The 21,375-nt window shown below is 47.4% G+C and overlaps 2 protein-coding genes across 7 annotated transcripts; both read left to right on the forward strand.

Annotated features, from left to right (window-relative positions):
- The first annotated feature begins 10 nt into the window (after positions 1-10).
- Positions 11-8,857, forward strand: edem3 (ER degradation enhancer, mannosidase alpha-like 3). 3 transcript variants are annotated; one of them, XM_037250093.1, is made up of 21 exons: positions 11-933; positions 1,008-1,053; positions 1,176-1,276; positions 1,388-1,427; positions 1,510-1,622; positions 1,998-2,151; positions 2,238-2,372; positions 2,500-2,605; positions 2,763-2,860; positions 3,082-3,207; positions 3,283-3,366; positions 3,607-3,690; positions 3,874-3,998; positions 4,119-4,290; positions 4,364-4,518; positions 4,606-4,750; positions 5,011-5,202; positions 5,279-5,444; positions 5,938-6,123; positions 6,361-6,408; positions 7,275-8,857. In XM_037250093.1, exons 1-21 carry the CDS (start codon positions 845-847, stop codon positions 7,598-7,600), a joined length of 2,691 nt encoding a protein of 896 aa, XP_037105988.1. In that variant the 5' UTR covers positions 11-844; the 3' UTR covers positions 7,601-8,857. The 3 variants fall into 3 exon arrangements, with proteins under 3 accessions (XP_037105988.1, XP_037105989.1, XP_037105990.1); XM_037250094.1 differs by having other exon boundaries at positions 6,361-6,375; XM_037250095.1 differs by lacking the exon at positions 6,361-6,408.
- A 620-nt stretch (positions 8,858-9,477) lies between these two features.
- On the forward strand, positions 9,478-20,384 carry zgc:92140 (uncharacterized protein LOC447854 homolog). 4 transcript variants are annotated; one of them, XM_037250109.1, is made up of 6 exons: positions 9,478-9,639; positions 15,393-15,525; positions 17,897-17,982; positions 18,672-18,736; positions 19,352-19,412; positions 19,657-20,384. In XM_037250109.1, the coding sequence occupies exons 2-6, from the start codon at positions 15,435-15,437 to the stop codon at positions 19,714-19,716; spliced, it is 363 nt and encodes a 120-aa protein (XP_037106004.1). In that variant the 5' UTR covers positions 9,478-9,639; positions 15,393-15,434; the 3' UTR covers positions 19,717-20,384. The 4 variants fall into 4 exon arrangements, with proteins under 4 accessions (XP_037106004.1, XP_037106005.1, XP_037106007.1 ...); XM_037250110.1 differs by lacking the exon at positions 9,478-9,639 and adding an exon at positions 12,627-12,991 and having other exon boundaries at positions 15,394-15,525; XM_037250112.1 differs by lacking the exon at positions 9,478-9,639 and adding an exon at positions 12,627-12,875.
- Positions 20,385-21,375: the final 991 nt, after the last annotated feature.

Raw genomic sequence — 21,375 nt, forward strand, 5'->3', positions numbered from 1 at the left:
ACGCCTCTCCGGCAAGCGGATGTTGTCGAACCTTTTTAGCAGGCAGCAGCAGGCTCACCCACAGGGGAAAGGAGCAACAGAAGACGGCTAATTTGACCTCCAGTGTTTTTACCCTACCTCAACTGACTTTAAACATCACGCCACCAATGTCGTCATTTCACCGCATGGAATATTTTTTAATGACTTCACCGTGACATTTTTGTTTGCCGTGTCCGCGGCGAGTTAGCATACCGGCTAGCGACAGGCTAACTGGGCTAATTCAACTATGGCAAGTGCGGGACTCTTTGGACTGGGATGACGAAAGCAGTTCGTCAAGGTCTGGCAATTATTAACATTTACGGTCTACTGGTAGGTTTCTGGCGGTTGTAAGCGTTATGGAGAACTCCTTGGCAAGGACTACAGTTATTTGCCCTCATCTAATAAATGGGGAGTGGGCCTTTTGAACGTTACTATTCAGAAAGTCAACATTTGCTTTCGTGTGTGTGTGTACTCGTGCACAGCAAGTGGTGACACTGGATTTTAATTGCGTCCACCAGGTATTAAACAATAATTTATTCGATTGCAAAATTAAAAAACAGAAGTCCATGTATTTGGGTTTCGTGTCACACATCCTGCTTCCAGTAGATCCGGGTGACAGCATGGAAAAGTCAACAACTGTTACGTGGAACCATTAATATGGCACTGATACAACATTCTCAGTCATTTACTGACAAGGGAGATGGCGTGCGAGTGCCTAAGGTTCGCTGTGTGGTAGTTATAGTTTCTAGCTGCTATTGTAACAAAATGCCAAGAGACTAATCGAGAGTCAAGTGAAATTGTATACATTGCTGCACATCTGGCCACGATGCCATCGGCACTGTTTGTCTTGATGCTGCCGGCGGCGTTATGTAGCCTGGGACTTGCCATGTCACGGGATGAGAAGCTCAAGTTGAGGTGAGTGTCAGAAAAAGTTGCATTTAATCATGACTAAAATGGTCCTTAAAGTTGCTCATCTCTTCTCCCAAAAGGGATCAAGTGGTCGAGATGTTCGACCACGCGTACCAGAATTACATGGTAAGTCATCGCTTTTAATTTCTTCAATGGACTGAATTGGATGTGAAATGCCCGCCTGCTCAAAAAAAAAAAAGAAAGTCAGATGAGTGCACACTTAACGTGTTATTGACCATTTTCCCAAGGACCATGCTTACCCAGCCGACGAGCTGATGCCGCTAACATGCAGAGGAAGAGTGCGTGGACTGGAACCCAGTCGGGGTGATGTGGACGATGCGCTCGGAAAGTAAGAACTGTTTGGGCTACAGTTTTTTTAAAAATGTCGTATGCTGTTTGGTTTTTTGCTACGTCAGTATTTTACTGCACGTCTTCTCATGAGTTAATGCATGTCTTGTAGGTTCTCGTTGACCCTCATTGACACTCTGGATACTCTTGTGGTGAGTAGCAGTTTTTTGTTTCTGTGGGATCAAGTTGCACAAAAATGAATTCACACTTCCGAAACGATCATCTGCTCACCAGCTTTTGAACAAGACGGTGGAGTTTGAGGCTGCGGTCAGGAGAGTCCTGTCAGACGTCAGGTTGGATAACGACATTGTGGTGTCGGTGTTTGAAACCAACATTCGAGTTCTGGGGTAAGGAAAATAATCCCTTAACAGAATTTATTGAGAGCATTCTAACTGATCTTTCAAGGAACACAGCTTGTGTTTTAAGTAAATACATAAACTACCCAAATCACCCTTTTGGACCCCCAAAAAGCAGAAAATGAGATTTGTACGAAAAAATGTTGCATTTCTGACGCGTGCTGATTTCATCCAGAAGAGATCTAATGCTGCCATCTGCTGGCCATAGTTAATGTTTTTACATTCACAGCTAAATAAATGATCAAACTGCTCACGCACTCATTCGAAAGAAAAAAGAAACAGTTCAATGAGAAAATTGAGAAGTCATGGTACTGCTGTCAATTTTACCTTGCATTAACATTATTGTTTTTTATTTATGCTCTTCAGGGGTCTCTTGGGCGCTCACTCCATGGCTGTGATGCTGAAGGAAGAAGGACAGCACATGCGTTGGTACCAAGACGAGCTGCTGCACATGGCCAAAGACCTGGGCCTCCGACTGCTGCCGGCATTCAACACCAGCAGTGGCCTTCCTTACCCCAGGGTGGGATCTAAAACTGGGCCACTGCGTCCATAAGAGAAGAGGCAAGACTTGGAGGTGCCCCAGATATTTAAATTGTGTTTTCACAGGTGAACTTGAAGTACGGCGTCAGGGGGCCCGAGACACGGACGGGCACAGAAACCGACACCTGTACGGCATGCGCGGGAACCATCATCCTGGAATTTGCTGCCTTAAGTCGCTTCACTGGGGATCCAGTTTTTGAGGTTCGACCCATATTAGCAAATCCAGGCCATTACCTTCAAGCAATGAATAGAAATGGTTGAGCAACACATGTAGACTGGCCACATAAAAATACTCCCAGGAACATATTCTTTATCCTCACGTTTGCAGGCTCATGCCCGGAGAGCCCTGGACTTTCTTTGGGAGAAGAGGCAGAGGAACAGCAATCTGGTGGGAACCACCATCAACATCCACTCGGGAGAGTGGGTCCGCCGGGGTGAGAGGAGCACAGGGTGGTAGATGAGGTGGGAAGTAGCAGGTGGCAGAAGGAGGACGAGAGATGGGGAAGATTAGATTGCGCCACGGGCGCAGGAGTTGGGAGTGTTTGTTTGTGTGATGACTCACCTGAAGATGGACGCACGCTTTGTTTCTAGACAGCGGAGTTGGAGCAGGAATTGACTCGTACTATGAATACCTCCTCAAGGCCTACGTTCTTCTGGGAGATGACCAGTTTCTTCAGCGCTTCAATATTGTGAGTACGCACGCACGACACACGCAAACTGCTCATTTATTCTGTTGCCGGGCAACCTGATAGCAAACGAGATCAATCAATATGTGATGTTTCCGATTTGTTGTACTTTGGGCGCTCACCTTGGGGTAGTGATTTTTCTTGAAGCCATTTCCTTCACGGTTTGTGTGATTTGTTCCTTCTTTTGGGGTTTGAAAATATGACTGCATTGTGGTTCCACTCAGCACTATGCATCCATAATGAAGTACATAAGCCAGCCCCCCTTGCTGTTGGACGTGCTCATCCACAAGCCGCTGCTTCCCACTCGCACCTGGATGGACTCTCTGCTAGCTTTCTTCCCTGGTCTGCAGGTCAGATTTGATCATGTGGAATTGATTTTTTTTTTATTTCTCATGACATGATTGTTTCCTCTGTTGACTTTCCAGGTGTTGAAGGGAGACATCCGTCCTGCCATTGAGACTCATGAAATGTTGTATCAAGTCACCAAGAAACACAACTTCCTCCCCGAGGTAACCCGTCCCACCGACTTCAATGTCGGCTTACGTACAAGCTGGGGTTTTCCCAAAACTTGATCCACATGAGCGCAAACAAGACAAACTGGTGTATCTTCTTTATTGCAAAGTTCCCTCAAATACAATCGCCATCAATTATTCGAAACAAAGGTTTGCTCATCTCTGCCATGACCAGGTCCAAAAATATAACTATGTTTAAATCAAGTGTTTTATTTTCCTGCATGTGCCCCCCCCCAGGCCTTCACGACAGATTTCAGGGTACACTGGGCCCAGCATCCTCTGAGGCCAGAGTTTGCCGAGAGCACCTATTTCCTTTACAAGGTAAAAAAAAAAAAAAAAGTCAATGCAGATGTCTCATTACCAAGTACTTACTATTTTGAATTTTTGTAATTTGTGACATTTGACTAAAATGCTACGCAAAAGTAAAACCTATACGTGAGGGTTATCATGGAACTTGTATGGAATAAGGACAAAAAAATTGAGGCTAAAATTCTCTCACTCCAGGCCACAGGAGACCCGTATTATCTCGAAGCGGGTCGCACCATCATGGACAACCTCAACCGCTTTGCTCGGGTCCCGTGCGGTTTCGCTGCCATGAAGGACGTGCGGACCGGCAGCCACGAGGACCGGTGAGAATTGGATTTGTAGGGCATTTTAAACAGAACACCAAACGGATGCCGGATTTAGTACAAACGGTGTCACTATCAACACGATTCCGTCGTAAACATGCAAATGTAATATCTCCTCAGAATGGACTCTTTCTTCCTGGCCGAGATGTTCAAGTACCTTTTCCTACTTTTCGCTGACCCGGAGGACCTCCGCTTCGACGTGGAGGACTACATCTTCACCACCGAAGCACATCTGCTGCCTCTGTCGCTCTCCACAACACCTCACCTTTCATCCGTCCCCCCAAACGGAACGGTAATTACTCACGTCGGTCTTAGCGAGACACATTTAAACGCATCGCCTTGTAACCCGAGGCCATGCGGTCCAGATACCTCAGTCGAAGCAGGAACTGGACGACTCCAACTTCGACTGGACCTGCCCCAACACGCGTCTCATGTTCCCCGACCCGGCCTTCCCACGTAACCTGAGGGAACCCATCCGGAGCGCGGTGGACAAGAGCTGCCCGCGGCCCGCCGCTTACAGGTCATTATTTGCTCATTCGGTGGGGACCGTGGCTGCAATTGAGCGGGTCGTCCCGATAGAACCTCGCTTGTTTGTTCCTCCATCCAGGCAGCCCGGCATGGGAGCCCCTCCTCTGAGAGCTCAGGACTTCATGGCCAACAACCCAGAACATCTGGAGCTGCTGAGGCGGATGGGCGTCAGCCTCATCCACTTGAAGGATGGCAGGGTGCAGCTGGTGCAGCATGCCGCGCAGGTACGCAAAAGAAATGCTCTCATAGAATCGTGTTCCGGTAGTCGTGACTCAGTCTCGACTAAAGGATAAGGATGAGTCAAAATAAGGCTCATGATGACGTCATTCGAATTCCTTCATGAACTGGCATGGTGACATTTTCACATTCGTAATTCATCCAACAACAAAGAACAGTTAATAATAAAATTGGTGGATCGTACGTCAAGGTACCACCGTCCGGCTTGTTGACTCACTCGTGCCGATGTCACCTCTTCCCAACGTAGGCGGTGAGTCCCATCGCAGCGGAGGATGGCGTCCGCTTCATGCAGGAGATGATGGAGCTCTCCAGCCAGCAGCAGAAGGAGCAGCTGCCTCCCCGAGCCATACAGATCATCTCGCATCCCTTCTTCGGCCGCGTGGTGCTGACCGCCGGCCCGGCGCAGTTCGGCACCGACTTGTCCAAAAGCTCCGCGGGGGTGAGCTGAAGCACAGACGTCAAATATACGTCCAACTAAAGCGCACACGTTAAGATAAATAAACTCTTGTGCGCAGGTCCGAGGCTTTGTCACCGTTGCCCAGCCGTACAGCGGCTGCGACGAGATCACCAACAGCGAGATTGTGCGGGGCCACATCGCTCTGCTGCAGAGGGGCCAGTGCATGTTCGCCGAGAAGGCGCGGCACATCCAGAAGGCCGGCGCCATCGGCGGCATCGTCGTCGGTGAGCGCAATGAGAAAAATGAACCCGCTGATGTGATTAGCCGCCGATTAAACGGATTACCTGCAAGACAGACGGTCAGATAAGTCGCGTGTGATGACCCGTTAATTGGGTTTCTCCTGTGCTGGGCTTGGCCACGATTATTTTCCGCAGCAACACCACCACACTTGATTCTGAATTCTCATTGTTTTTCTGAGCCGTAAAATAACCTCTCTCCCCCCAAGAAATATATATGATAAAATAATTGGTGGAAGAATTTGAAAATGGGGGTTGTAATTGCCTAAAGATGCCACACGGTGGCAGCAAAGCACTGCAAAAGAGACCGCTATTCCACTGTGGATTCATTGATTCCCGGTTGCCGTTGACAACACAGGCAATTAGCAAAGCACCATGTATCAAACATGTGAACGACCATGAACCCACTATATTGAGCAGATCATTTACATCTTACGCGAAGATATTCGGAATGCAACAAAAAGTCCAATTCTTTTGTCAGACGACAGCGTGGGAAGCAGCAGCGACACGGCGCCGCTCTTCCAGATGGCCGGTGACGGCCGCAACACGGACGACATCACTCTGCCCCTCCTCTTCGTCTTCTACAAGGAGGGCAACATCCTGCTGGAGACGCTGAAGGAATACAGGGAGGTGGAGGTGCTGCTGAGCGACAAAGCCCGAGACAGAGGTGAGCGTGGCCCTTTTGTTTGTTTGCGTGTGCGCCATCGCTGCCCTTTATCACGCCTAACCAATTTGCCTCGTGAATTAAAGATGAGGCTCGGCCGTTCCCGGCACGTTTGACTCACTCCCAAGCCACTGGCTGTGGTCACATCAGTTTATCAATCTGAGCCAACACGTACCTCCTCCCCTCTTCTCGCTCATTTGCCTTCTCCTCTCTTCCCCCTCTCATTTTGTGGGCAAACAGCTGCCATATTCAAAGGTAAACCTCTTCCCGGAAGTCTGTTTGAGGGCAGTAAGTAATCCTTTCTGCTTTTCTATCTGCTTCCCCCGCTCACGTCTTCTCGTTTTTACAGTACAGTGAACCCCGAGATACATTACTGACACCATCTGCATAGGACTAATATTACTTTGGATTCACTATCAGTATGTCCCAATGTCCTTTTTACTGCCCACTGGTGGCCAAGGTGTGTCATGATCCGTCAGAAGGAGCCGCACAATGTCCATTGCACTGATGCAAAAGAAACGAGTCATATTCTATTCAATTATTACCGATGAAAATCGTTAATAGAGCAGCAGGCCGAACAATTAAACGGAATATTCCAGGGGTTCGCCGTAATGTTATTTCCTCCACCGGCACCAGCCTCTCCTCAGCCTTCCCACACATTTCCATTTGTGTTATCTGTGATTTTCCCTCCTGGCTTCACTCCTCTTTTCTTATGCTTCCTTTTGTTTGTTTCTCACCAAACACTAGTTTACAAGTCTGGACACAGTGGCAAAACTGGGCATCATTACAACAGTAGCAAAAAGTAGAGATTTTCATTGGAGCTGAATCGGATTGACTTTTTTTTTTTTTTTCCTGTTGACTCGAACAACCTGTTTACAAAGAAAAGGAGGTTCGTCATGACCTTCCGTTTCTAGTTCAGTGTGTATTTATGGAAAGCACACTTCAGGAGGAATAGTAAGTAACCCTGCCAGAATGCTCGCGCAACTTTTCGGCTTCCTTTCGGCTGAGAGGGGGAGAAAAATTCCATCCTGTGACTCATCACGGGCGGGCATCACGCCGCTCCGAGCTGGCAGCGTCTTTGTGAAGAGTGCTCTATTTTTGCGCATCTCACATCCTTTTTTGCGTCTGCGCCCACCGCTCGCCTTCCTTTTCAGGCGCCGACGTCCAACAGGCGGAGGCGGACTTCCAAACCGAGGCCACCGCGCCGACGGGATCCGAGTCGGAGGTGACTGCGGAAGATCAAGGCGCCGCTCCGGCGGAAGGTGAGGACGTCGGGTCGGCGGAGGACGTCGGGTCGGCGGAGGACGTCGGGTCGGCGGAGGACGTCGGGTCGGCGGAGGCCGACATGCCGAAAGCGGACTCCGGGGAGGATGAGGAGCCTAGGGATGACGCGGACGGCGCCGACCAATCTGTGGACCAACTGGCTGACTGGCGGGACGACTTGGAGGCCTTCCGGCAGATGGAGAAAGACGAGCTTTGACGCTCCCGTCCAACGGTGACCCGACGCCGTCGGCGCGCTCGCGGCCTCATCGGCGGACCGCACGCAGTCCCAAAGCGAGTCTGGCCCGCCCCGAGTGGACCACGATGGAGACCTCTTAACCCTGCTTGATGACGGATGACAGCTAGGGTTGCAAAATTGCGGGAATTTGAAAAGTTGGAAACTCTCCATTCAAGGAGGAGTTTGCGGTTTTTAAATCGCAAACAAGATTTTAATGTAATTCTCGTCAAGTTTCCAATTTGGAATGTTTCCAAAGTTCCCATGGACTGCTACGTGAAAATCTTTTCAATTCTACTCTTACCTCACTGACATTTCGTGACCATAACTGATTCCTATCAAATGGACAGATTTTGTATTTTGTGTATAAGACCAGTGTTTCCCAACTAAGGCACTTCTCTCAAAAAGTTCAGAATATCCAGCTTTTGGGTCAAATAGCAAGTTAATTGTATATTCGAATATCTAGTGGAAGAGTACTTGATTGTTAGGCCTGCCACTATGTGTTGCTGGCGTGGACGGATGCAGATAGAGAAGGTAAATTCATTTGCTTACGTAATCAAATCTCTGGTTGGAATTGGTTAATTTCCCTCAACGTGGTTGGGAATCATTGATCTCCACCAATCAGTGAGTTTTGTCACTGCGTTTTGTTCTCTGAGGAATTAAGGAAAATGGAGGGGCAGGTTCTATAGAAATCAACAGTTTTCTCTTTCGTATTTGTTTAATGTAACTAACATCAGATCCGTGGTGGTCATTATTTGCGCTGGTGTCCTATGCATTGCAGACTTTTTGTAAAAAAAGAAGAAAAAAAGAACATCTTTCATTCATCAGTGGATCTTTATTTAATTAAAATTTGATTTGAATTTCTTGCGCAATATGAAGTGTTTGGGAAAGGTCTAAAACTGTGTCATTGGGTGCTGCTCCGAGTGGATGCTTAATGAGAAACCAAACATCATTTCACCTCGTCAATTCACGACTCACAAAAAGTTTGGAATCTGCATGAAAATGTATCCAAATGAATCTAAAATGTGCAAGACCGTGTACAGGTCAACATGATGACATTTTCTGTGCTTATTGACTGAACTAACGCAAAAAGGTGTTTGCTCGTAACCGTTCAAGCCACAGCAACGTGTCAAGCCTGTATTTGCCACCCTACGGTGTGAAACTATGAAAATGATGATGAGCAGAAAGAATATGAGAAACAACACTGATGAGTAACTGAATAAAACGTGAGACTTTCGAGGATCATCTTGTTTCTGTTTGAACATGCATGAGAAATGGCAATACATTGCAATTTTAAGGGTTTACAGTGGGGAAAAAAAGTGCAGGAAAAGTTGTGCAAAGCAAGTGACTGTCACATCTTGATTGAAATCGGCTGCCTATTAAATGATTAATGTTGTATACATTATAAATACACGACCTTTAAAGGCGTGAGGAGTTGGAGGGGGGGCAATAGCTCATCTTGTTGGATTACTTTCACTGCTGGGAGAGGAACAAGTACTCACTCGTGTACTTTAGATGTACAGATATTGGTACCTGTAGTCAACTCAAAAAGAACAGACAGAAGTATAGTTAATGTACATTAAAAAAAATCTGCCTGATTACAGAAATCAAATATTTACATAATGGGGGACGCCCCAATACAAAACAAATAAATCAAAAAATATAAATAAATACTGGACCAAAAAAAATCCGCGAATATGCTGGAGTCCAGCTACAAATGTACTTTACTTCGTTAGAGTAACGAAGTATTTACTGCTCAGGAAGTGGGTTGGCCTCCGTCTCGTCTCGCGCTGTGATTGGTGGCTTTGCTCCGCGGCAAGATGGCTGCGTTGGCGCCCTCACTCAATAGCGGCATCCTGCTGGAATGACGCAAGCCGCACACTTCGCCTTCAGTCCTCCGGAGACTCGCAGTCACATACCCGCCCGCCCGTCCGACCCACCGCCGCTGCCGAGCCCGGAAGAAGACGGAGCGGCCTCACCTCCCCTCCAAGCCTGGACTGAACGGAACCGGCGCCTCTTGCCTCGTAAGTACTTTTGTTTGCCTCCATGCGCTTCCCTCCTGGTTGTTGTTTCTTTCCGCACGCCGGCCGGGGTTGTGTGCTTGTCGAGTTCCAACCGCGGAGCACTTGAAACCGCTTTGGTCGGGCTTCGTGTGTTGTCGACACTCCTCCACCCTCCACTCCACTCCCTCCCCGCTTCGCGAGGCCCCTCAGCCGGGGAGCAGCACTCAACAGATGGAAGGAAGCCACAGTGCTTGCCAGCCTGCCGTTCAGTGGAAACCAATTGCTGCACTACGTCAGCCTTTCCCGAACATTTACGGAGCCAAGGCGTTTAGTCGTATTTTACATTAGAAAATCAGAAAACTGTCACCCAAAAAGTTTGAATTCACAAGTTTTATTTGGACCAAGTTCCATAATTATGAAGTGGCGGCTGATGATGGTGCGGAGAAAAAAAAATTGCGACCCTCTTAATGCGAGCTGCAACAAAAACTGCGACCAGGTTTTGCAGAATCTTGTGCACGCTCTCTCTGAGACTGCTGGCCAACTTTGCTGGACATCAGAATTTGGCCCTGCCACATCGGTCCCCCCAAAGTATTATTTTCTGTTAAATGGATTGTAACTACGTAGTGATGTCACAATGCAGAGTTTAGCTGTCTGGCGTGGTTCATGACTGCTCCCGGGGGCCCACCAGAGCGGTCAGGTGTGACAAGGTGGTCTAAAGGCAAACCCCCCGAAGTCAGCGTAACGTGATCCCGCAGGCTTGGGTGTCTTCTCTGCCCTTCAGCTGGCCTCAGCAGCACAGAACAATAAAAAAGCTGCATTCAGTCGTCTTGTTGCGGCGCTGACGAGGATGCCGCGGGTTCAGAGTCCATCAACTGGGTTCGTCATGTTCTTCCGCATCTTGCGTCTTCCCTACCGTGATTCCCAGGTGTGCTGCTGGGAATGATCCAAATTCCTGAAAAGTCCAAATGCTTTCGCACGCTTCTTTAGTTGAAGTTGAGTGTAAAACTGACACGTCAATCAAAATAGTCTTCATTGCACTCAGCCATCGTTGCTGCATTCGTCACGCCATGAGAAGTGTTTGCAACCTGGCGGCTTTTCTTTCGAAACGTTTGCCGAATATGACTCACTATTCGTTTGTATCGAAAACAATAGCGCCGCGATGAGACGTGAAACGGAGCGCTGGGGCGAGATGGAACCTTCCCCGCGGCGGCGGGCTTGCCAATTAACTCCCAGATTGATTCATTTCCTTCAAATGAGATCATTTTCAATGAATATTAATGGCTGGCTGCTTGGTTTGTCTTTTGCTTTGGAGTTGCCAGCAGCTGCGTTCGTTGCAAAGCCAAGAGAAAGTGGAAACACTTGTGCCACATCCAGTTGAAATTCTATTCCAGGTAATAAATAGAACATTTAGTATCACGAAAAAAACCATCAATTAACTATTAAAAATGATCAAGGATAAAATATATATCGGTATAAAAGCCGAGATATGTGTAAGCTTCTGATTCACTGCTCGTATTGTGGACACACCATAATATTTACTCAAGCCAGGCAGCAAATGCTGCAGCGCTTCTCTAGTCCCACTTTAAGACCTCCATCAGCCTGACAAGCCTGGGGAGGTCGCCAACACACACACACACACACACACACACGCTTGACAGTCCCTGGGAAGTAACGAATCCCTTTTCTGTACTATAGTCGATTTTTCAGGTAGTACTTCGGTTGAGAATGTTTTTGTCCGACATCTATTTTTCTTTCGCGTCAAAGAGTTAAGTCGGTACTTTTGGCAGCTTTCGTAACACTCGCTCGTATCTCCTTGAGTCATCGTCTAGTTGTTGTAAGTAGCGCGACAAGGGATGGAGGATTTGAACGGGTGAGGGGCGGGGGTGCCGGCCGACAGGAGCTGCTCTGTTTTCCAGCCTGAAAAAGTGCTCACTGATTGACAGCATGGGACTTGTTGCATAGCTGTGGCATGTGCTGCAGAAGATTGTCAAGTTGTTACGCACACACGCGCACTCTGGCGGCACGCCCGCTTTTTCACTACAGGCCCCTAAAAACCAGTCGAACTTAAATAGACGCTTTACTCTGCGCGGACCTCGGTAGTTCGTCATAAAGGCGAGTCGCTGAATTGTTTTTGTCGCTTGTTAAATATTGATTGTGAACTGCAGTGATACACGAGCCAGACAAATGTGACTTATGGAAGTTTGTTTCCAAAGCAAATGTAAGGGGCCCTTAGATACGTTCCCTGGGGTGCTCCATCCATCTGTGATTTCTGTTTGTTTACATTTCTTTTAGTAGTATGTTATGACATACTGCTAGCGTTTCATGTCAAGTGTTTGTAAGATATCTCAGAATATGCTGTCAGGATTTGTGGCTGTTCTCCTCAAAGCGGGCCAGGTCACAATGTCTGGCGTGAAAACGATTTGTCAGTGTTGGGACAGAGGCATCCTTGCCATGAATTGAATGCTTTGTTGATCTTTTTGGAAGGTGTCATCTGCTGTCAGCAGTTGTGTTTTGCAAGCCCTCAGAGCTCACATGGCGCTGGGGAAAAACTTTCTCCGCGTGTGCTTTTACGAGTCCGTCATCAAGAGAATCAAATAAAATGGGGCGATTAAATCCAAATATGACGGAAGTCGTAATTTTATGAAAAAGTTTCGTTTTGGAAGAATCAAAAATGATCGTGTGCCAGACAAAAATAGTTCAATGGTGAGAAAAAGAAAAACGTTCCCGTAATTAACCACTTATATCGCCTACCCCCCCAAAAAGCCGATGTGAAAGTGTGAAAAGTCGTCACTTCTCCATCCAGGATTCGGATTGTTGAAGCGAGAAAGGTGCAGGCGTGAGCCACTTTTGAAAAAGGGGGCCTTCCCCCCCGCTCACGCTTCCTGCTCGTCTTCCTCTTCTTGTTCGCTTGGGCCCAGCCCGTTTTTCAGGCTCGGTGCCTCGGGCGTCTGCGGAACCTTACGGCTCGCTCGTTGCTCCTATACACCTCCTTATGCAACTCGTCTCGCCCTCTCCTTCTCTCTCTCTCTCTCTCTCTCGCTCACTAGTTCCTCCTTAAACAAACGAGGCCTGTTCACACCAGCCACTCCAGGTCACCACCCAAAGTCCACGTAGGCAGGACCAGGAGAGGGGCAAGCTGGAGGGCTGCGCCGTTGTCAGAATGACTTTTTGTCCCAGGGTGTGTTTTTGTTGTCGTTTGAAAGCCAGCTCGATAGCTCCCGGTCCGGCAACCTGCTTGATGACATCATGACTAATGAGTAAGGCTTCCGACGCCGCCGAGCGAGATTATAGAGAACATCTGGAGTCGCGTTTCATGTCGAGATGGGATCATGTCAGAGCAGCGTGTGTGTGTGAATTGGCAAAAGTGCAAAGGGTTCAAGGTGCGTTTCTCAAATGTGGTTTTTCCTAATGGCCCCGCCATTATTAAAGTGTGTTGTCGTGACAAGTTGTCAGAAAGTACGCGGAGCAAAACCGCAATGCTAAGCTAACAGTAACTTGAGATTTGAGACTTCTTCTGCCTCTGTTTTAGTAATAGCCAGCCTGTTGCTCCTCCCCGCGCATAACCCGAATTAGAGCGGCCTGCCTCGCAGATTCACGCAGCCTAGCATTATCCCACACTCGCAACAAAAGCTCTAGGGCTGCCGCCGTGCTATTTTTAGCGCGCCGCTACTCACAAATTGATGTTTCAATACGCGCAAATGAGAGGCCTTGGTTCGTACGCTGCCTCAACCTTGTGAAGCGGTCTACTTGATGAAAGCCAGGCTCTTTAACTCGATGGACTTTTGCACTCTTTCTTTATCGACGACTGTGGTGGGACGTAAACAAGTACAAATTTGCTTTCAGCTTTAAATTTGCTTTGAAATGGCTATTTCCTTATTATAACAATACATAGCATATCTACATATTTGCCCAACTCATACTGTACAAGAAATGTTTCTTTTTTTTCCCAGTTATCACTTCATTCAGCCTTTTCGGTGTACGCATTTCCCAATGTTAGCATGGGTGAAGCTAATGCTATCTACCGAGCTCTTAAAAAGGTGTTGTACTGTAATTTTTTTCTTCTCTGTAAAATAAAGAAAGATTAGAAATGACACATAAAGAATAAAGCATTGTATTTTCTTTCAGTTTGGTGCTAGCATTATGGGAACCAAGTGGCGTTGTAGCAGGAAGGCTCGCGACAAGCTGCTAAATGTCGACTTGTCTCTTGTGTGCAAGCTCAGCGCAAAGCCATTCTTCCTCAGATGTCTTCATCTTGTGCCGTCGCAGCGTGACGTTTGTGTTCCTCCAGAGAGCAACGGAATGCCCATCAGTAGCTGACGCTGTGAAAAGCACCAAAGCGAAAGGTGTTGCTCAAATCTCCGTTTGTCGGATGCTAGCTTTGTTAGCTAGCAAGAGGATGTCAAAATGGGCGGGAACTTGTTTCAAGTTTTGTCAAAGGTCATTAAAAGGAAGAAGAAGCAAGTTTGTTGCACGTTTCTGAACCATGTCGTGGAAGTCCAGCTCAGGTGATTCTGAAACAGATTTGAATGAGACAACAATGTGCCAGCTGACTTTGGTTTCGCGTCCTTTTGTACCCTAACACAAAGATCCCGTGGCCGCACCCTGCGCTCACCTGCCGCAGCCTGCCGTGTCTACACAAATAGACAACACACACATAGAGTACACACCCGTGTGGTGCTCACTTCAAACTCAGAAGGAGGCGTGCCAGAGTTCTTCGTGATACGCTACGCTTGTTTTCCCCTCAACATGTCTCGCCGCACTTTGCACCCATGTGTTACGAAAACATAGCAGTGTACTTTGTTGTTGTTTTCCAAGTACCGTGTTTTTCCATGCAAAATGCGCCCCCGTGCATAATACGCACCCTAAAAATGGCATGTCGATGCTGGAAAAAAGCCTCTACCCATGTATAATACGCACCCAAATTCTGACTCTTACTTAAGTCCGTAAACGTAAAATTATTTCAGAAAAAAAGATCATCTTCGGGAACAACCGGATGTTATTCTGCCGGTCAGTATCACTGCGCATGCGCTAGCAAACTCGATAGCGAAGAAATGTTTCGGATTTGTGTAGGGTACCTTGTGACAGCAAACGAGCAGGTGATCGAGCAAGCGTCTGATACGAGAGCATTGTGTTCGTATGGAGCGTGTTTGAAGTGAACAGCAGAGAAGAAAGGAACAAGGCAAAGTGTTGTGAAATAAAATATGACCTGTAATACGCATTTTGTTATTTGCTGATTGAAACTGCTAATTAAACTGTGAATTGAAACTAATAGGTAGAGAACTGAACTCTCGCTCTTTATATAGCTGACGTGTCTTGCGCATCCGTTCTGCGCATACTGTCATGGCGGCCTCCGTATGATATCCGGTCTGCGATGGAGATTAAAAAACAAACAATATTTGACAATAACACACCATCAAGGATTGCACCATCGCATCAAACGATGTGTCGTCAATTATGAATTTTACTGACTAAGTGTGTTGGGCAGGATGGCTGAATGCGATGCGCCATTGACAACAAACAAGAAGAAAGGTGTGATTTCAAGTTTTATTTCGAGGGAGATTTTCGTCAAAAGTTGCTGTACCCATGCATAATGCGCACCCCAGATTTTAGGACAATAAATTAGTTACATTTTGCGCATTATGCATGGAAAAACACGGTATTCAAATATGACTTGAGAAACTTTTTATATTTTGTAAAAAACTGAAAAAATCTTCCAAAAATGCTGATAATGGTCCAATTTTTTCAATGCATCCTTGTGCTGATTGTGTTATCAGGTGAGAGTGCGATGAGGAGAGCGTTCCCAGAGTGAGGAGGCCATGGGCTGCACCTCGGCCAAGCAGGTGTCGGCCGTGCCCAACGAAGACGAGGGCCGTGGCAAGGCCTACAGCAACGGGGACCTCTTTGGCGGTCAGTTGACACGCACACACACCATCCCGGTCTCACTTTCACCTCGTCAATAAATTCTTGCCGACTTCATTTTGCGGTCCTTAATTCCTCAGCAGTGGGCCCCGTATGAGTGCTGTCGCTATCCTCTGACGATCATAGCTCCTAATCTTCTGGCTTTGCAAGCGTCCGTAAGTGTGGAGTCTATTGTTTTGACGTGCCGAGAGGGGACGTGACCAAGCGGATCTTAATTGAGTGCTTTCATGCCAGCCGGTTAATCCCCAGAAGCCATGCCAATATGCACCTCTGGTGCTTTCGAGGTGTTTGATGGATTGGAGGTTGCTTTTTGTTTGCTGTGTTGAAGGCTGACACTTCCCGTTTCAATGAGGCTTCGCTGTATTTTAAATCGTGTGCGTTCATTTGTGCATGTGTTTATGACAAGTCGGCCGTCGACAGATTGCCGGTCAGGCCTTGTTGTGGCTAAACGTGTTCGTGTCCCAGATATTGTCTGATGCTGTCAGATTGTGGCCACTAAACCCCTAACGGCCGCCGCCGCCGCCGCCTCCTCCCTCCCTCCCTCGCTCACGCACAATAACCGGAAATGGCTGAGCTCCATTACACAAACAGCACTTGAAAAACAGCCGCACTCTCGACATGATGTGGTTTATTTGCGCCGTCGTGTGGAGGTGATGTGCCAGCCGAGTGGCTCAGAGGTCCTTCTTCTCGTCATCGTTTTGCAAGAGGATGTTTTGTTCATTATGAAAATTAGTATGCGGTGGTACTTGTGACTTTAATTTGTTCAAATCAGTCTCAGTTGAAATCAACTGGTGTCATTATAATCCATTCTAGACATTTAGATGTGTGCCTTTTTAAGGGGCGTGGCCAATGAGTGACATCAGCACCCAGAGCCAGCCATCTACATGTGAGCTGTGGTCTACAGCAGCAAGTGTTTGTTTTTTTAAATCAAGTCTTTTATTTTCAGTGCCTGGAGCTCTGCAGCATTTTCACTCTGTTACATTTCCCTTTAATCTGCGTGAATATAAGAGAGTGAAATGACCCACTTAGACGGATCTTCAATTTGCGTTAGTGAGCCACAAACCAACCAGGACATAAATTGTACACTTGTGAACACAAAATCAAATCAATGTTTAGTCTTTCGCTAACTGAGACGTCAGAAAAGGTGGCCCCCTTTTATCCTCCAATCTTGTTCTGCGAAAGCGTCCCTCCATCCTTCCCGCCGCGGGTCCAGCTTGTCGTTAGCGTGACGAAGGCTCGCACGCGGGACAGTTCGCATGGCGAGAAGTCCTTCTGCTAAATTGCTCCACTGCCGGTGGCCAGCTGTCACTTTTTGCAGCGGCCGGATCCTTTTTGAGCATCTCGCAGTGTGCGGCGGCGGCGACTCTGCCTACTCGTGTGCATCCTCCTCCGGCTGCAGAATATTGAATATGACATTTCACGCGGATTATCTCTATTTTTGAAACACGGCGGACTAAATTGCTCTTAATTCCTCGGCGCGACAGGGCCGCGCGCTGTTGCACGTCGGCCGAGGCCTGCGTAGTGTTTTCACGCCCGGCGCGTCTCGGCATGCTGAGACACGAGACGGCTCGCTCCCGCTTGGTTTACATTCCTCGCACAAACAGGAGCAAAGAACAAACCCTCCCCCTCCTCTTTCCATCTTTTAATCTCGAGCCAGCTTTCCACATAATTTCTCGCCGCCTCCCGTCATTATTTGACATTTGAGGTTGCCGTGGCGATGACGCACGCACAAGGTGATGGACGAGCATGATATGAAGCGCACGCCAATCCATCCTCGGTGTAACACGGACATGACCCCTCCTCACCCCCACCCTTGGGCAGAGCGAAGCAATCAGCTGGGTGCAAAGTTGCACAGATGGGACGGATAAACGCTGCTGGTAGCTGGCGGGGGCAAAAGTGTGAAACTGATACAGAGGAGGGAGTGGAAATCCCGTCCGGGAGGGGTCAAATGGAGTGGGAGGTCGAGGTCACGATCACAATGACAAATTTATTCCCAAAAAATATATTGTGCACGCGAGACGAGACGAGGCGACTCTGACCGATAAATGACAGTTGAGTGATGAAGGGCACGGTAACCACGGCGACCGACAGCTCAACGTCAATAAGCGGCCGACCGTTTCCATTCAACGCGACAGGTAAATCACTCCAAGTGAGGCGAGGCGCTCCGACCGCCGACGCTAGCTCCTAAGTGTGCTGCATCTCGCGGCGTCATATTATTTATGATTTAGACACACTCAGCGCCACTGAGCTCATCTGCAGCGTCTTGAAGCGTTCAGGGACACATTGGGCGTGACTCTCCCGTGGCACGGCTCGCCCATTAATACCTTTCTAATCGTGCGTCTTTCTATTTTTCTCCCAGATGAGTACAAGATGAAGGCGGTGGAGGAGGTGAAGTACATGAGAGGGGAAGAAAACCGGGTAAATGTACGCAACCAGGAGAACTTGGTGAGACACACACAGAATTCGCTTGCTAGCGTAATGTTAGCAGTTGACAGGCTAGCATTATATATATTTTTACACAACTGCTGTCTATAAAATGACTTTTATTCTCAACTGGAACTTCGTTGGGGACCTTCTCTGCCTCTTGCTCTGAATTATTTATTTTTTTGTGTATAATGTAAAACCCCCTATAAGGAAGTATTGCTTAAAAAAATCAGCCATGACGTGTGCTAAAGCTTTGGAAACGTTTCATTTCCAAGTTGAGGAGCGCATGTGTGTGGCAGCCAATCAGGTGGGTCCGCCTGCCGTCCCGCTCGGCTATAAACAAGAACTAATGTAAGTCATAAATCTCGCCGAAACAGAAGCAGCCACTGTTTTATATCAGCGCGCTGATACTCGCTATAACGTGAAGGAAGCGCTTATCCTCTGCTCCGTGTAGGACACACTTTTGTAAAGACGTTTAGTATAAAATGGAGGTCGGGCAGGGTTTTTTTTTTTTTTCCGATCAGACAAGTCCAAATTTAGTTTTGCACCTTCAGTGTAGTAACACGTCAGATGAGATTCAGCGTTAATGAGTTCTGTGGTAGACTCTTTGTGTGTGTGTTGCTACTCCATTAGCACCTCTATTGCATTCTATGTTAGTATTATGCTAGCGGATGTTCGTTACGCTCATAAATGTCATTTGTGTGTTTCAGGAGAGAAATAACGTGCCGCAAAGGGGCAAGTTGCAGAAAGAGACGGCGGCAAATATTAAATCAAAGTAAGTGGCCAAAAGAGTTCCGGTTTTTGCCAGATGAGAGGAGCCGTTAACATGACCAAGCTCGCTCAGAGTCGGACGTTTTATATCACCTGTGCCCCCGCGTGCGCATTTGGTTGTTTACTAAGACTAAATCCAATTTTACCCGATGAATGGGTACGGTGATTGATTTGAAAAATGCACGAGAGCCGCAGCCCTGCCGGCCACCTCCTTCCGCATCAGCGCTCTTGACACACACCAACCGAGCTTCTTTCCTTTTCTGCACAACGGCGTCATGGAAAAAGACATGAAAAATGCTGAGTCGTCCGTCCTCTTCATCAAGGACGGTCAAAGTGAATTTGTGTTTTGCTATTTTTAGTTGTCATATCGTAGCTTTCTTGCCTTTCTGACGTTGCGTCGGCTAATATTTTTGCTAGACGGATATTCAAATTCTTTCCAGGCTGAGCTGTTCTCACACTGTATCGAGGAATTGCGTGTGTGCGTAGCGGGGAGCTCGCCTGGCGGGGGGGGGGGGGGGGGGGGGGGTGCCTAATGGAAAATTCTCATGATGTATTTGTTGCTGCCTCCTCCTCCTCCTCTTCTTGGTCCTCATCCTCCAACTTCCTCTCGTTCGCCCAGCATTCACACGTCAGACAGCCAGCAGGAATTCTTCCGGATGCTGGATGAGAAGATTGAGAAGGTGAGAGGAGGGGAGGGAGCGCTGCGTTTGTTTGTCTCATGGTGAAAGAAAGTAGCGGGGGGTGATGACGTGCATTCGAAAGAAACGTCAATGTCTCGAGTTAATGAGGGCCATCATCAATTCATCAGCACTAATAATAGTCTTTGCAGAGGATAAAGAACGTACGTAGATATTTGCACCTTCCAACTGTCCTGAATGTCCTTTTGAACCTAAATGAAAACAAATCTTTTGGTTTATTTACCAGGGGCGAGACTACTGCTCAGAGGAGGAGGAGGAAGAAGAGGAGGAGGCGACGACGACATAGCACAGAGGCCCCCCAGCACCAGCCCCTCCCAGACATCACACCAATTGAAAGCCTCACAGTGTGTGAGTGTGTGAGGGCGTCCAATCAGTGTTTTACCAGCGGGGGGTGTACGGGCTACGGCGACGTAAAAGTATTTTAAGTGTCAATGACAAAAAGAACATTTTTCCACCCCGAGTGCACTGACGAGTGAAAAGGACAGAGCGAACATTCCCAAATGTGGCGGCCCGCAGAGGTGAAGAAGAGTTACGGAATGGAACTTTATTGATGGACAAGCTGGACAGAAAGATTTTGTGATATTTTAATAAGAGGCAGGAGTCCGCTACCTTTTTTTTTTTTTTTTTCCACCCCCACCCTTTTTTTTTTGGAACACTTGTAAATTATCAACATGGAGCAGGTTACTGCTGCCTCATCCTCCCTCAACACACACATACAAAGTTCAACATTCAAGACACTCGCCGCCCCCCCCCCCCCCCCCCCCCCCCACACACACACACCTTTTTAGCGTCTACACACACTCAGGCACTGTAGCAACACAAAACTGAAGAGGGAGGATGGGGAGAATGAATAGAATGCGTGGTTGCTTTTTTCTTGTTTTGTTTACCGGAGATACCCTTGTTATATTATTTGTATATGTTTTTTCTATTAAAATAAAGAGGGCAAAGTTTTTAGCGTGTGTGTGTGTAAGAGAGTGTGAGATGTGGGAGTATGTGTGATGTGTGGGGGGGGGTTTCCAAGCAATCCAAAAATATTTAAATGTTCCCATACTTTTGGGCAACAATTCGGAGTTGATTCACAGTCAATCAATACCTGATTGCAAGTGGGCTTTTTTTTTTTCTTTTCAACAATTCCTATTGATTTTACATTCATAAATGAAGTGCTGACTCAGCCTCCTTCTCCTGGGCTTGGGCACCCTAAGGGCCCCCCATCATGTCAACGTTGATTAGCAACATTCGAAATGCGGCCAACCAGTGGCACAATAATAGTTGGCCTATAATATATGTTGTAGAGGAGTACAGCGAGAAGAGATGGCGCTTGCCCGTCCAAGAAAATGCTCTTTCCAGTAAGATGACGCAAGTAGCACAAAATCCTCGCCACCTCCTGTTTCAGTGTTTTTACATCAACCTTGTGTAAATAGTGCAAATGCAGAGGGGAAAGTCGTCGTGCAGTAAATGTCCGCCGAGTGTGCTGAAAACAGGAGCTTGTGGTCATAAGGGGCATTATTTACAGATGTGACTCAGTGTGTGTGTGTGTTCTTGTTGCCCCACACAGCTGATGACTCAACAGGCGAAGGGTGGGGGGGCTGAGCATGCACGCTGCCTTCGCCAACCGCAATATGCTGTAGCTCCCATTTAGTGGTGCTGAGTAGTTTCAGTGAGCAAGGCCTCTGCTGACCTAAACAGAAGCTCTCGCATCACTTGACAACCTAAATTGTAATCATTTTTCCATCAGTGTGTCAACGTATTCTCAACAGTTTTTTTTTTTTTCCCTCTTTGTAATTTTGTCCTTTTTTTTTTGTCCAATCAGATTTCAAATTGGCACTGCCGGGCCATGTAACTTTTATTTATAGTCACGACAGGATTGTTTCTTCAACCAATCAGATTTGAAATTCTTCCATACCGGGCCAGCACGTTGACCATCGTTGACTAATGCTCAGAATGA

The sequence above is a fragment of the Syngnathus acus genome, chromosome 4 (genome assembly GCF_901709675.1).
Source record: "Syngnathus acus chromosome 4, fSynAcu1.2, whole genome shotgun sequence".
In the NCBI taxonomy this organism is placed as follows: Eukaryota; Metazoa; Chordata; class Actinopteri; order Syngnathiformes; family Syngnathidae; genus Syngnathus; species Syngnathus acus.

Bases quoted from the DNA above. Each gene is read 5' to 3' on its own strand.
- edem3 (XM_037250093.1), top strand. From the start codon at position 845: ATGCCATCGGCACTGTTTGTCTTGATGCTGCCGGCGGCGTTATGTAGC. The intron at 4,519-4,605 runs GTCATTATTTGC...TCCTCCATCCAG, and splicing joins CCGCGGCCCGCCGCTTACAG to GCAGCCCGGCATGGGAGCCC. The intron at 4,751-5,010 runs GTACGCAAAAGA...TTCCCAACGTAG, and splicing joins TGGTGCAGCATGCCGCGCAG to GCGGTGAGTCCCATCGCAGC.
- zgc:92140 (XM_037250109.1), top strand. From the start codon at position 15,435: ATGGGCTGCACCTCGGCCAAGCAGGTGTCGGCCGTGCCCAACGAAGAC. The intron at 18,737-19,351 runs GTAAGTGGCCAA...TCGTTCGCCCAG, and splicing joins GCGGCAAATATTAAATCAAA to CATTCACACGTCAGACAGCC. The intron at 19,413-19,656 runs GTGAGAGGAGGG...TTTATTTACCAG, and splicing joins TGGATGAGAAGATTGAGAAG to GGGCGAGACTACTGCTCAGA.